Raw genomic sequence first — 14,061 nt, 5'->3', positions numbered from 1 at the left:
GAACACCATGTGCTGTGGGGCCTGTTTGTGTAGCTGTCTCATTTTATACAGCTTCACTACTGATGGAAATAATTACTTCAACAGTAATGAAAGGACAGCCAGGCTTGTTTCTTAGCCAGATATCTTTTGTTTCACCCTTAAGTTACAATACTTAGAAGTGAATTTATGCCATCTATTCCCAAGCTGTTTACAGTCCCTGTTGTAATATGCCTCAAATGCTGTCTCTGCTTTCCAGCTGTGAAAATAAGAAGGGTGAAACTGAGATTTCTTACTGGCAAAACTACTTCCTCACTTGCTTCGCAACTCTTGCCTTTACTGTATATTGAATTCGATGTGACAGTACTTCATTCAACCAAGCTTACAGCTACACACTAGCAATTTCCCAAATACAAAGATGTATTTGCATGGCAAACACTGCTTAAATATAATCTCTGAAAACTAACAAGGAAACTATTTTCTCACTGTTTTCATAGTGAGATCCTTAAGTACACATTTCCCATTCTGAACTTTCCTATTTCCACTTCAAATGTAGTGATGTAGAAAAGTTAATGCAAACAACACAGCAAGTGAAATGGAAAACATCTTAGGAAAAAATCATCATCTCAAAAGTTAGATTAAAAATAGCTTCTTTAGTTAATGAAATCCCAGAGCATGACACTGTATTTCAGGGTTAACTGTAACCATCAGTGCAGACTGTGATAAGAAATAGGAATACACTTGCACATCGGTCAAATCAAACATTTTGATCACTTCAGAACAATTTAGAACAGAATTAAGAAATATCAGAGCCAAACAGATGGAATATGTAAGGATCATGTAAATATCAGTGTTTGAAGACCCACTTCCTGTACTCACTCCAAATGGAAGTCAAAAGGACTTGGGGTATGTGAGGGGTGCCGAGGTGGCTTCCAAGTCTGACTCTGCACATCCAAACAGCTGTGAGTCTCAGGAGAGGTGGCTGGGGAATAGTAAGAGTGAGAATGGGCCCTCTGATTTTAGGATACAAAGATCATCTCCCATACTTGTTAAAAAACAAGCCTAAGAGGAAGCACTGAGGGTAGAGCTGACTATGAACACTGGAGAAACAAAACACCACTAACTTGAATACTTCTTTAGTGTTTTCCTATGTTCTTCTACTAAACTGACACCAATTCATTAAGAAATCAAAGGGAAAACCTTTCCCTTCCTCCACAGCAGTTTCCTTGCTTTAGCCATACAATAGTGCTTTGGCTTCTAACACGCAAGTGATCCCTGGTTTTAAATTTCAAATACCCTCAAAAAATTTCACAGCTCTACCTATTTTACACAGTTCTCTCTCACACACACACGCAGTATCTTACTACAATTACCTTTAGCAGAGCACCAATTTAATGTGAACTATTCTATGATAGCAAGGGTGCAACCATATGAGGCAGTTCCTTTGGTCCTTTCTAAGCAAACTGCTTGGAACTGTCCTGTGAAGCCTCCCCTTCACAATTCTGAACAGCTGCCAGGAGGTTCCTGCAGTGGGAATGGTCTACAACAGTTGTTGCATCAAAGCAGAACAAACCTTATTTTTCCCCAGTCTAATCCAGCAAGTCTAATAGGACTTCAATCTCCTGTTTAAACTACTTCAGTGAGGAGCACAATTTCCTAGTGTAAGCCAGCACCATTTTTTGTTGAACACCTTACGGTGCTTTAGAGCCTTCTGCAGCAGCGGGGTAGAGAAATTTTACAAGAGTAAATCACAGTTACAAATTCATGGAAAAGAAAGATACCTGTACTCAAGTACCTGAAAACAAAAGTATTTAGAGACAAACAGCATCCACTTAAATAATGAACCGAACAATGGTGTAGAAGAAAACCAACTTTCAAACAGAGAAGCAGCATTGTACTAGGAATACTTAATTCCCATCTAACTTTGTTCCAGGACAGACTGCAATACAGATAATCTCAAAATGTGCTAGTTCTGGCCAGTATAGGTGGTGACTGTGGCATGACAGAGAAGTTGAACTGCACAGAACGTACTCAAAAGCCAACTTTGATGCACATTCAATACATGAGCAACCACGATTGTTCCTGGGATGTAGATTAACTATCTCCTAATACATCTTAAGGAAAAATCCTGATGTAGAAAAAGCCTCTAGAAATGAAATGTTTGGAATTTGCAAATTTTAATTCACTATGAAGCTTTCATACTGTATTTTCTGTAAGTGTAACAATCACCCTCAGCATACAAAAATCCACTGGCTTCCTTCTGGGATTTGTTGCTGTCTAAGTAATTCCATTTGAACAGGCTGGTTAGAAAAGCAAAACAAAACCCAAACCAGACAGTTCTGTTGTGGCAGCAAAACATTATATAAAACATACATTAGGCAAATAGTTTTGCACCACTGAGGCTATTTGGCTCACTCGAAGTTGACTATTTGCACATACCTAGCACTTAAAAGTCTGGTAAACTCATTTCAATGAATTACAAAAATGGTCTTAAGTCTGTATCACTTTGAAGAATGGAAAGCTTGTGTTTTCTTGCACCAAACAACAAAAAAAAAACAAAAGAGAGAAAGCCCAAAGACACTTCATTCCCCGCCTCCAGCTCAAAAGACTAAGGTAGACAATCAGAAGCAAAACGAGGCACGTACGTGGACAATATACAAAGGAGCCAACACAAAAGCAACAGAGCAATGACAGTATGCTGTGCATAACCCTCAAACCAAACCAACCCAAAAAACTAAGCAGCAAGGAAGCAATTTTAAAATCAGGATATAATCAGTGATACTTGTGAATGGAAATAGACTTAAAGACTAGTCCACAGGCATCCTGCTATCAGGCATTTTATAAGACAGGTAAAACTCTTGATTTCTGAAGTTTTCACCACAACCTTTTCAAACATTCTTTTTCTTCAGTTTAAACTTTGTAAACAGAAACAGAAGCAGGATGTCCTTCCTGGGAGTCACTGTTCAGACTGACAGCGGACTGCAAGGAAGCTAAGAAGTTGTCTAGGAAAACTTCAAAATTGGTTTAATTTTAGCTGAACAAGTCTGTCTATGTCAGAATCAGTCAATTGCTGTCTGACTCCTCTTTATATTTGGCTCTAATAGCTTGGCCGTTCTGAAGCAGCATTTCTTCATAGTCACTCCTGTGAAAGAGATACTTGTGAAAACTTCTGAACACAGTGTTTAGATGGGAAGTCCAAAATAAACAGGAAAATGATAAACCACATTGAAGCATTAAATTGTTATTAGGTTAAGAATCTGGTATCTTTTTTCCTTCCCTGTTGGAAGTATGAACAATATATATGACATTTCCTTAGAGGATGATGCATATTAGAAGTTATTCCAGCAATTACAAGCCACTTTTCATAAGGATCCACATAGAATCAAGCTGATACTACCACTACTCATCAATCTAAACAAAAGCAAGCTAGCTCAGACAAACACAGCTAGTCTAACACAAATTTGCTCAGTTCACCCTAGTATTAATCCCATCCTCACTGTTTCGGCCACAGTCAGTGTCTTTGGTAAAAGGTGAAAGTATCAAGGGCAGCTAATGCATTTGTTCAGTGTCCAACACAGACACACCTGACAGGGGTGGGTTTTAAGTACTACTATAATTCTCTTATTACAGAAACTCACACAAGTCTGGGACTTTTTGTTAGATTTGATTATTCTTATTTCAGTCAGTGATGGACTTAAGAAGAGCCTTTCTCCTTCCATGAAGTATTTACACACGAGCTGCTCCTTTGTCAGCTCCACCCAACTTCCTTCTTGGTTTCAGAGGAAGCCCTTTCCTTTCACAGCTCTTGGTGCTTTCACCCCATGACCTACCAGCACCCTACAGGTGCTTTCTTACCTGTTTGTATCAGTGTCATAGCAATCCCTTTTAGAAACCAAAAAAAGACAAGACAAGATAACATGCACTCTCGTTGCATTTCTATTTCAGAATAAGACTGTTACTCTGTTCAGAATACTTTCACTAACAACCTACAAATTCTTCACCTATTTAATGAACATGGAAAAGAACATTACGAAAATAACACACCTAAAGTAACTCCCCATAGGTATTTTATAATCTTACCCATAAATCACATCATCATCTGAATCATTCAGCATAGAAAAAGCAGGATTGTCTTTCAACTGTGATTCTGGAAAATATAAATAGGAGTTAATAAATTAAATACATAAATGTGGCTGTACTTCTAACTCGGTGCTGTAGCAACAGATTTGACAATTCCTAAGGCAGTCACGACTACAATTCAACAAAACTATACCCAAACAGGAATTCTATCCATTAAATTCTTCACCCTTCATCCACAACATCATGGTATTCTTAAGAGATAATGTAACAACCTCATTTTTAGATAGATAGATACTCTCCATGTGGTATAAGTGGATTTCCTCACTTGTGCAGGTTCTTATGTCATATTATTTCAACCTGCACATACGAGTAATTAAGTCAGATTTCATTATTATTACTCATTATTGAAAAGCACAGACTTCTTTGACTTCTTGGTTATTTCTAAGCTACAAATACTGTACACCAAGGCTGGAATCCCCTGTATGCAAGTCAATGATTAGCTAGTTATTTTTCACCCTTGTAATAGGTAAAAGAAGGACTTGTACCTTTATGGTGAGATGAAAGGAAACACATAACTTTCCATTGGTTATTTATGACAATTCCCTCTAAGGCCTTTATTTCTTAAATAATCTGTGCTGCTTAGCTGCAGTGCATAATTATATGCAAATAAAATTCAATCCAGCAACTTGCCATAAACATCTTTTTTTTTCCTGGCACTACCTTCTGCCGTCTATAAACTAGTATTTCTTGTGACCCAACAGCAAGTTTAACTTTATTCTCACTCAGACATTTCTTGTCTTCTTAATGTGAAAATAACATTTCCATAACAGTTCTACCTATATCAACTCTAAAATGTTCAGAGAAAGGACCAGCTCCATTGCAGCCTTCCCCCTGCATACCTGTCAGCACACAGGATGTTCTTGGGCAGGGTGATAGATAATCTCATCTAGGCTGCCTTTCCCATGAAAGTTTGGACCAGGTGATCTTCCCAGGTCCCTTCCAACCTGGGCTGTTCTATGTTTATGTATTTTAAACTCAATGTTTAAAGTGGAGAGTGACTCGGTGCAAGTATTTACCGAATATATCTTTCAGTTAGAAAGGGATGATGTTTTATAAGCACCATGTTACATCCTCTACATAGGAATACTAATAAAAAAAAAAGTGCCACTGATTTGGTGGGCCCCGTGCAGCCCAACTGTGTTCCCCAAAATTCCTCCCATGTTGGAGATCAGCTTCATCCTCCTTTTCCAACATCATGTTACCTGTTTCAGAGTCCAGTTTGTCAGCATGACCGTATGTTAACCTTTCTTAGAACAAAGTATAAATGAAGTATGGTTGCTCCTTAAAGATTGTCTCTGAGTCAGTGCAGAAGTTGGTGCATCACATGCAAACATCATATTGACTATGAGCTTGATCTAAGTACGTAAGAATTCAAGTTTAGCTAATCAGTTGCATACATTTTATGTGTTCCATCGTATTTCCAATGCTGCACTGCTCCTGAGCAAATTAATTTCTGCTTCAGTTAACTTTTCAAATACAAACAGTATTCAAACTTTGCAAATTCAAATAGTAACACGACAGCCAAAATATGAAGGCATTACACAGTATCTGCTAATATGCCAGCTCATCATCTAAGCTTGCCAGACAATTGCTTACACTTACCATACAATTGCTTACACTTACCATACAGTGCATTCTTTGAGGGGGAATACACGAAGGCTAATGTGTAGAGATAAAAATTCAATAAACCATAAAAAGATAAGAATTCTGCTGGTATTAAGTGTCAAGGATATTGCTCAATATAGCTCCATACATATTAACTTTAGAAACAACACCCAAACCATACATAAGCTGCCTCAATGGAAAGGAAGTTTACCTTACTAAAGTTTGAGAGCAAGAATGGCTAAACAAACCTGCATGTTTTAAATTCAATGCCCACTAATGCACTCAAGCCATTTCGAGGTAAAGCTCCCGCTTGAAGACAAAGCTTTAACACAAGCAACTTTTGCTGAGGTTAGGGCTACTCTTGAGAGGTGCAGCATATAATTCTGCCTTGGGTGCCTTACGAAAGCTGAGCAAGAAGGCTTCTTGCCTTCATTTTTGGGAAAATGCTAAAGGCTTTACATACTGTTTTATACTAGCTCCCATCACATATCTATGTTTATCAGTAAGGGTACTTGCAGTTACACAGGCAATTTTAGAGAGTAGAATGAACCGGGACCTCATGGTTCAGGTCCAGAAATACAATTTGTAATCCTCCTGCCAACAGACATCAGAAATAGTCTCTCTCAAGTCACAGTTCTCTGCCATGACCTCTTCCACAGGTAGACTGGGACCAATACACAAATGCATTTTCAGTGACTTCTAAACTGTTAATTTCTCAAATACTTCGGTACGCCCCATGCCAACTGACAGGTACAGAGCAAGCTAAGTTCATACAGCAAATACAGCCAAATTTGTTGGCAGTAACTTTAATATTATGTTAATGTAATGTAATGTTAAAATTATTTGAATGCTTGCATATCTAGGCTTGCATTCCTTTCAAGAGTATTAAATGCAGTTCTGATTTATGTGATATAAACAAATTAGACTGAAACTGTCTCAACTCATAATCTTTACAAAGAGCCATTACAAAATGCTGACATGAAACCTTGATCAAAATTAACTGAACTTCAAAAGCTCCCCTAAAAGTCAAAGATCTCAGTCCTTAGGTACATCATTTTAAAGTACATTCTACATGAAAAGAGATTAATATTCCTACTTGAGCAGTATCACAACACAAGGATATAATTCTGGTAATGAGTTGACAGCTCAGCAACAAAGTTGTCCTGTAGAACTTGTGCTCCAAAGCGCAGGTACAGTATAACAATGCTGTGGAAAAAAGTTAAAGCATACAGGTGTACTGTGCCTTTAAACTGCAAGGCTGAAATAGTAGCTTGATGGAAGAGTATATGAGAGAATAATTATGTTAATATGCTGTTTATTCTAGGACATGTTTGCTTTCATAGTTCGAAATTAAGAATGATTCTTTTGTGATTAGAAGTCAGCAGTCAATCGAGCAAAGTGGAGAAAAAAATTCCCATGGTCTATTTCCCTCAGATTTCATCTGCTACAGACAGTCCAAGAATCAACAGAAATTTGAACAAACTGCTTAACAATAATCTAAGCAACCGATTCTAAACTCCTTCTTTGACTAAGTGAAACTCAAGAGAGCTCCAAAAGAGATGAAGGGTGCACTGGAGACCACTCAGCAGTACAGAAAACATCTCTGCTAAATCTTGCAGTGGTAATAAAGTTAGCTCTAAAAGGGTCAAGAAGCATTAAAAAAATGAGAAATGCTTGCCGTAACAATCAGATCAAAAGACATTCCCCAGTTTCACTGACAATTTTATCAAGAAAATGCATTCAAAGCCCTAAAAAAAAAAAGGGTAATAAAGGTTACAGTACTGAGAAATATACTTTGAAAAGCCTTACCTAATGACAAGCACTACAAAGGTTAATGCAGTCAAGAATTTTAACCTGAGATCTGAAAAAGATTGAGAAAAGTTGTTATTAGTGAATTTACACCTCCATCCAAGACAAACAAGTCTGTCTGGGGAAGGATCAAAAGAAACACTCCTTACCAACATAAGGCATGTTATGAAGTTCTGAGCATGCCCTCACTATCAGGAACAGAAGGTAGAGAACGTATGTGGTTGCTACCACAAGGAAGAAGATTTTCATTCCCTGTAAGAAGAGTGCTAGTTTTTATTATTTAACAAGATATGATCTATCCATTCTTCCCTCAACAGTAATCATTATTTCCCAAAGCACAACATACAATGCTCTGTTTATTCAGGGAAAGTAGGCTTACAAATTAAAATAAGGATGGCTATACACTGAGGCAGGTTTTCGGGGAACGTAAAGAAAGGATGTTTAATAGAAGTCATCATTTTGTTCACTGAGTTTGCAGGGAGCTGAATCTTAATGAGTTTTTAAAAGCATAGCTCCTGAGAACAGTACAATGACCCGTATAAATCAGATCTTCCTTTACAAGAAGAAGGTCTGAAATTTACTAGGACAGAGGATATTGGCAGGAACAAAGATATACAAAATGGACTTAATAAGAGGCTAAAAAATTTCTTTAAATCACAACAGTCATGAGCCTGCACTAAACTTGTGGTGTTGAGTCTCCAGATTTGCAAGACAATTTACTCTTTTCACTGGGATGGAGCTCCATATGGCCTAAGTACTATCTAAAGCAAAACTGGAAGTATCCTAGTCAGTAGAACACCATCTGACCAGCATTTGCTATTTTCTCAATTGTGTTACAGATTTTAATAGAAGGACAAACCATACTTCCTTGCACTGCTTAACTCCACCTGACAAGTTAATAGGAACAAAACATTTCTGACTTACCTGGAAATTACCTGTGTCAACTCTGTATTGATATGTAGGATCATGTACTTCATTAACACTAGAAAGATTCAAAATGAGAAAGTGATACTTACACTATTACAAAAGACAAGGTCAAAAAGCTATACTGACCAAGAAACCCACTAACAAAGGAAAGGTTTAAAGTTACTATACAGAGTTTATAACTAAGGGGTTTTGCTGTAGAAATGGGTGCAATGCCATTGATTCCAATGGAGTCATGACAATTTACAGTACAAAACATCATCTTTCCCAAACCCAGTTTTAAAGGAATATGGAGGATTTCAGTTGTAAGCATGTCTAATCTCCCCACTTACTTTTTAGAAAATTTATAACCTTGCCAATTCCTACAAGCCTTCAGGATTTAGTGTTTAATTTTTAGCCTGGTGATATGAATTATACTTAAGAAATAACTGCGGTATAAGCCCTTCCCTTACAGCAATTCTAATGATAGGTCACTAGCATGAGCACTGCCTACAACTGCACTATTTTCAATAGTATACAGCTGCATGGAAAAGGTTAGAAGGTATGTTTCTTTCTGAGACATAAGAGGCAAACACTGGAGACTAAAGAGCTTTAGAACTTACAAATGTACCAAAACTGAGAAAGTTTTCTGGCTGGGGAAACCTGTATGTTAACATATTGTTAACAAATTGGGTAAAAAGAAAGAAACACCTAACCAAACACAAGAACTGAGTTTTGAGGAGCAGTAGCATAGCCTGACTAAGCAGTGTCAGTAGCAATTGTGCAGGTTTAGTGGTTGAGCAAGTTTGGTCAAACTCTGTAAGTTAACTACAGAGAAACTGTTCCTTCGAACGCTAAAAGCTAATTAGGACATAGCACTAGAGGCAGTATTGTAGCGGGGTCACAACATAACGTCAAAGTAGCAATTTCTAGATCTCACGCTGATTTATAAAATCAGGTACTGCTAGATTGTCAATGGGAAATACTGTTCAAACCAGTCACAATTTGCAAAACAAAAATGTAAGAATTTGAACACTATTCCAACATCATAATCGGAGCATTAAGAAACAGATACCAATTACAAACAATCTGCTCATTCTTAAACACTTTCAGCTCATTCCTTTTGCACTAAAGTTTAAATTACTTACGTTTGCCATATTCCCAATGTAACAGAAGCCAGCCACAATAGTCCAACAATAAAGAATTTGGGCAGATAGAAAGTTAAGCACTTCCTTTCCCCCTGTTGAGTAAACAGCAGTGTGGTGAAGGAGTGAACCCACATTTGAGATTACATTAATTCTTGACAGAATAAAGTAACTATCATCTTTGTTTCATTCAACATGAACTAGTTTAAGAGACTCATTTCACCTGCACAGGTGACTACAGAAGACATAAAATTGTATCATCATTTGTGAAAATAAGATGCTGCAAATTTGGAGCATCCTATTTATAAGGTCCCATGTATTTCACTGAAACTGCAATATGGGAATATGCTCCAAAATTCATATTTATCTTATGCAGTAAAGTGGTTTAAACTAAACAATCAACCATCATATACAACAACAAAACCCTTCCAGCAAGAACAAAGCATAATGGCATCATAATTTTGAAGACTGTCTTGCAAATGTTTAGAGTGGACCATACCATCTATCTCATTTAGGCATGGTAGCCCCACAAGCCACTTCACCACAAATCCTTTTAACTCCAAAGCCTCATGTGCCACACTGTAAGAATCAAATAAATGTCTCTTTTCTAAAAATTTGGTTTCATTTTTATCACCTTTTTAGAGAACTGATAAAACAAGTACTGTCTTCTCAGTAAGTACTCTTACCTGTACTCTTATCCCATGGTAGACACAAAGCCAGAACAGTGACAATGCACACAGAAACAGTGACTGGAATAGATCATCCAGCATCCCCGGAAACCAGCTGTTCACCAGAAAAGAAAGGGGGAAAAATGGATCTGCAACAAAATAAGGGCAAACCAAAAAGTTAAACGAGGGGAAAAAGCACAGTCTTTCCATTGTGAAAAGTAAAGCAAAATGTACTTCAGAGGAACAAAACCCCCTAGATCTTTCAAATTATACCAGTAAATTAAACTGAAATTTGCTGTGTCTTGAAGAAATTTACAAAGAAAATGGTGCCTCCAGCAGCAATCCTCTGTGCCGTAGAAATAACCTGAAATGGTCCCAACATGTCTACAACATCTCAGGTTTTATTAGACTTTCTACTAAATCACTTTTGGTGATGAGCTAAAACTTATCACAGAATGACTGAGAGGCAAATGTTATTTGGTACTGCTAGAGAGTGCTAGAATTTCATGTAGTTACTGGACTAAAAGTAGCCTCCATTTTTAACTATAGTGCACGTATCTGAAAAATGAAGAAGTAAGACTTAGCAAACACAGAAACTGCATTTATATGTTGCTGTATGAAAGGTTCAGAATGGTTGCAGCCACCTATTTCAGCTGGAGCTTTACACAGGTAAAGTTGACACTCACATGGACTGAAAAGAATGAAATCCACCTACTCATTATGCCCTTGAATTTGATATACTTAAAGCTTAGGGTTTTGGTTGGTTGGTCAGGTTTTAATTAGTTTTCTGAAGCATTATAAAGAGCTGCTTGTAAGTTCAAAGCCAAATTTCATTTTATCTTCTCTCTCTCTCATGCACTCTTTTCTCTTTACTTTTATTTTCCTTTGTTAAAAAAAAAGGAGCTTTTCTAAAAAAATCCAGGATACAAGTACCATTGTAAAGTAGCAGGAGGGGAAGGAGGATGGACATCCATTTCTGTTCAATACCCCAGTCTCTCATGGAGAATTTCCGCAGGGAATGTGCAAACAGACACTACAAAGCAACAAATACGTAAGGAAGGAATACAGCCTTAGTGGTTTAATCAGAGAGAACACAGCACATTGCAAAAGCTACTTCACTTTGCCACTGACAACACTGTAAACCAGAAGTTACATCTCTTATCTTCTGCTTCAAGTCTGGTGGCTTACCCAATGCAAATTACTTAATCTTTCAAGCAAACTGAGAAGGAAGCCAGCTAGTACTGTGCAAAGCAACAGTGTGTGGAAAAAAAGTTGCCTGATTACTGGTCACACAGTACCAACAATTTCCGCTTAAACTCACTTTTTAAAAGAAACAGATTCCACACCACATCCACAGTTACCTGCTGAGGGACATCTATGTGAGGAAAATGTGATGTAAGTTTTCTTTGCTTCAGTGTCCCTACTCCGAAAATTCTGCATATTAGACGTTATGGGTTTGTAGTTTTTTTCCCACAAACGTTTCTTTTCCAGGGCCAAGCCAGGTTGAAGGGGAGAGATAATCTAAATCATAGCATAATTCAGGTTGCAAGGGACCTCTGGAGGTTATCTGGCTTATCCTCACACTCAAGGCAGTTACAACTTTAAAGTTGGATCAAGGTTATATTCAGCTGAGTTTTGCTCATTTTCAGTGACAGAGAGCCCAAGCTCTGGGCCTGCCTGCACTGCAATAAAATATTTTTTTTAGCATCTAATCACAGTTTCCTTTGTTTAAGCAAAATTCTGTTAAATCCAGAATCAGAGTTTAGAAAAACAAGTTTTCCCATTTATCCTATTTTCTTTATGTCCTTTCAATGCCGCTTGTAAAAAACATAAGAGCAGCAACTACATACATACTGAAGAAACATTTTTACACCCATTCAGTGGTATCTCAAGTCTGCTGCCTGGGGTTAAGTTACTAAACACAGCACTACAAAGCAGTGTTATCAGCTGCCTACATAATATACTCCAGAAAAACTGAAATAAAATCTTACCGTGACCATGAAAGTAAGAACTACAAAGACAAATCGGAACCATATTTCCACTTGTGAAAAAGTTGGATTGTAGGTCTTCCACTACAAGAAAACAGAATAGCCCAATGAACACTGTTTTGACAGTACATACAACATCAATAATTAGCATTCTGCAGATACTGAAAAGTTCTCTGGCTTTTCAAAATTGAAAGGTATAACCAAGTTCCACCACATCACCACGGAAAGACAAAGATAAATTCATAACATAGGACTATCTGATGAAAAGATAACCAAACCAGCTAATATCCTTGCTTCTCTTTTACCCTGCCACTTCGTAACAAAGTGTGCTGTCACATGTGAAAGCATTTTTCAGGACAAAAAGGGTATTGTTCATTGATTTCAATTACACTTCCGTTAGAAGTCTGAATGCCAATAATTGAGTAAATCCAGTATGTTCTTTTTTATTACCAAGGTCAGATGCATAAATGGATGGTGAAGAGGTTGATAAGGTACAGGCATGCTTTCTGTAATAGGTTTGTTTTCTTAAAGATTATTCTCTTGATTCAGAAATGGAAAAAAAAAAATCAAGTAAAGGAAAAATAAATGACCCAACCAGAAGTAAACTTTTTTCACAGGCTAAGGAGGAAAAGCTCCTTCTCCTCTAATCATTAGAAGGGCACAAACACTAATTATAACATGTCAGTTTGCATAAACTCTGCTCTGTTGATGATTTATCTCATACCGGGCACACTTCTCTTTTGAAGCCACTTTTGAAATGTAAGCTCCTGCGTACAACATATGCTCTGCCCATCTAAACAATAAGCTCTGCCTTTCAATGTATTATACCTGTCAATCTCGGGTCTTTTTAAATCACAAATGTAGAGTGAAAATTACATGTACAGAATCCATTATACAGAAGGCGAACTACGATTTCAACTGAGCTCACCATAAACCATTATAATAATGAAATAAACTGACAATTTTAGTTGCTGCAGGAAAGCAGAGCTTTGGGTTTGTTTTTCTGGGGGTTGTATACAAGTCTGCCTTAGAGGTGGCCTGCAAAGCAAGGTAATAAACCGTACACTTTGTCATGTTTGAAATCTGCAATTAAGCAAAGGGTTTGTGAGTTTGGTTTGTTTCTCCTTAGAGCTTATTTTTAATTATGTGCTTTATGTGCTGGAAATATTACAGATACTATTATTCAGGAAGTTCATTTAGTATATGAAAAACACTTTTGCTTTACAGAAAGATTTTTTGCTTGCTACCTGCTCTGACATACCAAATGTTGCATACAGGTAGATTATACCATAGTAACCTGCATTATAACTTGTGTTTAATTCCATTGTCTCCCAGTATAAATGCTTCTAAACTTCTTTCTGAAGCTAGCCAGCACACACTGATGAGGTAACTGTTTTAGAAGCAATCTTTAGCGCTACTGAGCTAGTTATTTCACTAGGGATTATTTTAGTGAATTATTTTAATAGCCTGCTTATTTTAGCTACATAAACATTTTTCTCTTCCTCATAAGCACAGCCAAAACCAAAACCGAAACAACTCTTCATGTATCTTTGGGTTTGTTAAATATTTCTAGCCCACACTTTTGTAAAGGCTGGAAAATGTTGCTAATTCAAATGCACCTCCAGGAAAGGCTGAAAAACATACCGTGCTTTAAAGAGCCAACATCCTTATAAGCAAATGCAGAAAACTGGATGTTCTAGTCTAGCTTGCCTAGTGTTAAAAATATCCCCCAGGAATCAGACTAAATTTATCTCCTCCAGAAAACAGCATTAACAGTTCTGGAAGAAAAATCTGCCCTTATAAAAAAATTGGTCCAGACCCTTATTA

General features: G+C 37.2%; 1 protein-coding gene across 3 annotated transcripts in view; it reads right to left on the bottom strand.

Moving 5' to 3' along the window:
* Window positions 1-2,230: 2,230 nt before the first annotated feature.
* TMEM181 (transmembrane protein 181) overlaps window positions 2,231-14,061 on the bottom strand; it is a 33,494-nt gene continuing 21,663 nt past the window's right edge. For all 3 annotated transcript variants that reach the window (XM_057406758.1, XM_057406768.1, XM_057406777.1), the window contains exons 7-17: window positions 12,238-12,318; window positions 11,180-11,279; window positions 10,265-10,395; window positions 9,582-9,673; window positions 8,455-8,512; window positions 7,680-7,782; window positions 7,531-7,582; window positions 6,845-6,927; window positions 5,740-5,829; window positions 4,057-4,123; window positions 2,231-3,118 (exon numbers count right to left, since the gene is read on the bottom strand). In XM_057406758.1, the coding sequence (XP_057262741.1) occupies window positions 3,040-3,118; window positions 4,057-4,123; window positions 5,740-5,829; window positions 6,845-6,927; window positions 7,531-7,582; window positions 7,680-7,782; window positions 8,455-8,512; window positions 9,582-9,673; window positions 10,265-10,395; window positions 11,180-11,279; window positions 12,238-12,318 (936 nt within the window). In that variant the 3' untranslated portion in view covers window positions 2,231-3,039. The remainder of the gene's footprint in view (window positions 3,119-4,056; window positions 4,124-5,739; window positions 5,830-6,844; window positions 6,928-7,530; window positions 7,583-7,679; window positions 7,783-8,454; window positions 8,513-9,581; window positions 9,674-10,264; window positions 10,396-11,179; window positions 11,280-12,237; window positions 12,319-14,061) is intronic.

The sequence above is a fragment of the Pezoporus wallicus genome, unplaced genomic scaffold, assembly GCF_028554395.1.
Source record: "Pezoporus wallicus isolate ANWC-B61680 ecotype Strahan unplaced genomic scaffold, APGP_CSIRO_Pwel_v1 contig_3817, whole genome shotgun sequence".
Taxonomy (NCBI): domain Eukaryota; kingdom Metazoa; phylum Chordata; class Aves; order Psittaciformes; family Psittacidae; genus Pezoporus; species Pezoporus wallicus.
This window is presented reverse-complemented; position numbering and strand designations above follow the sequence as displayed.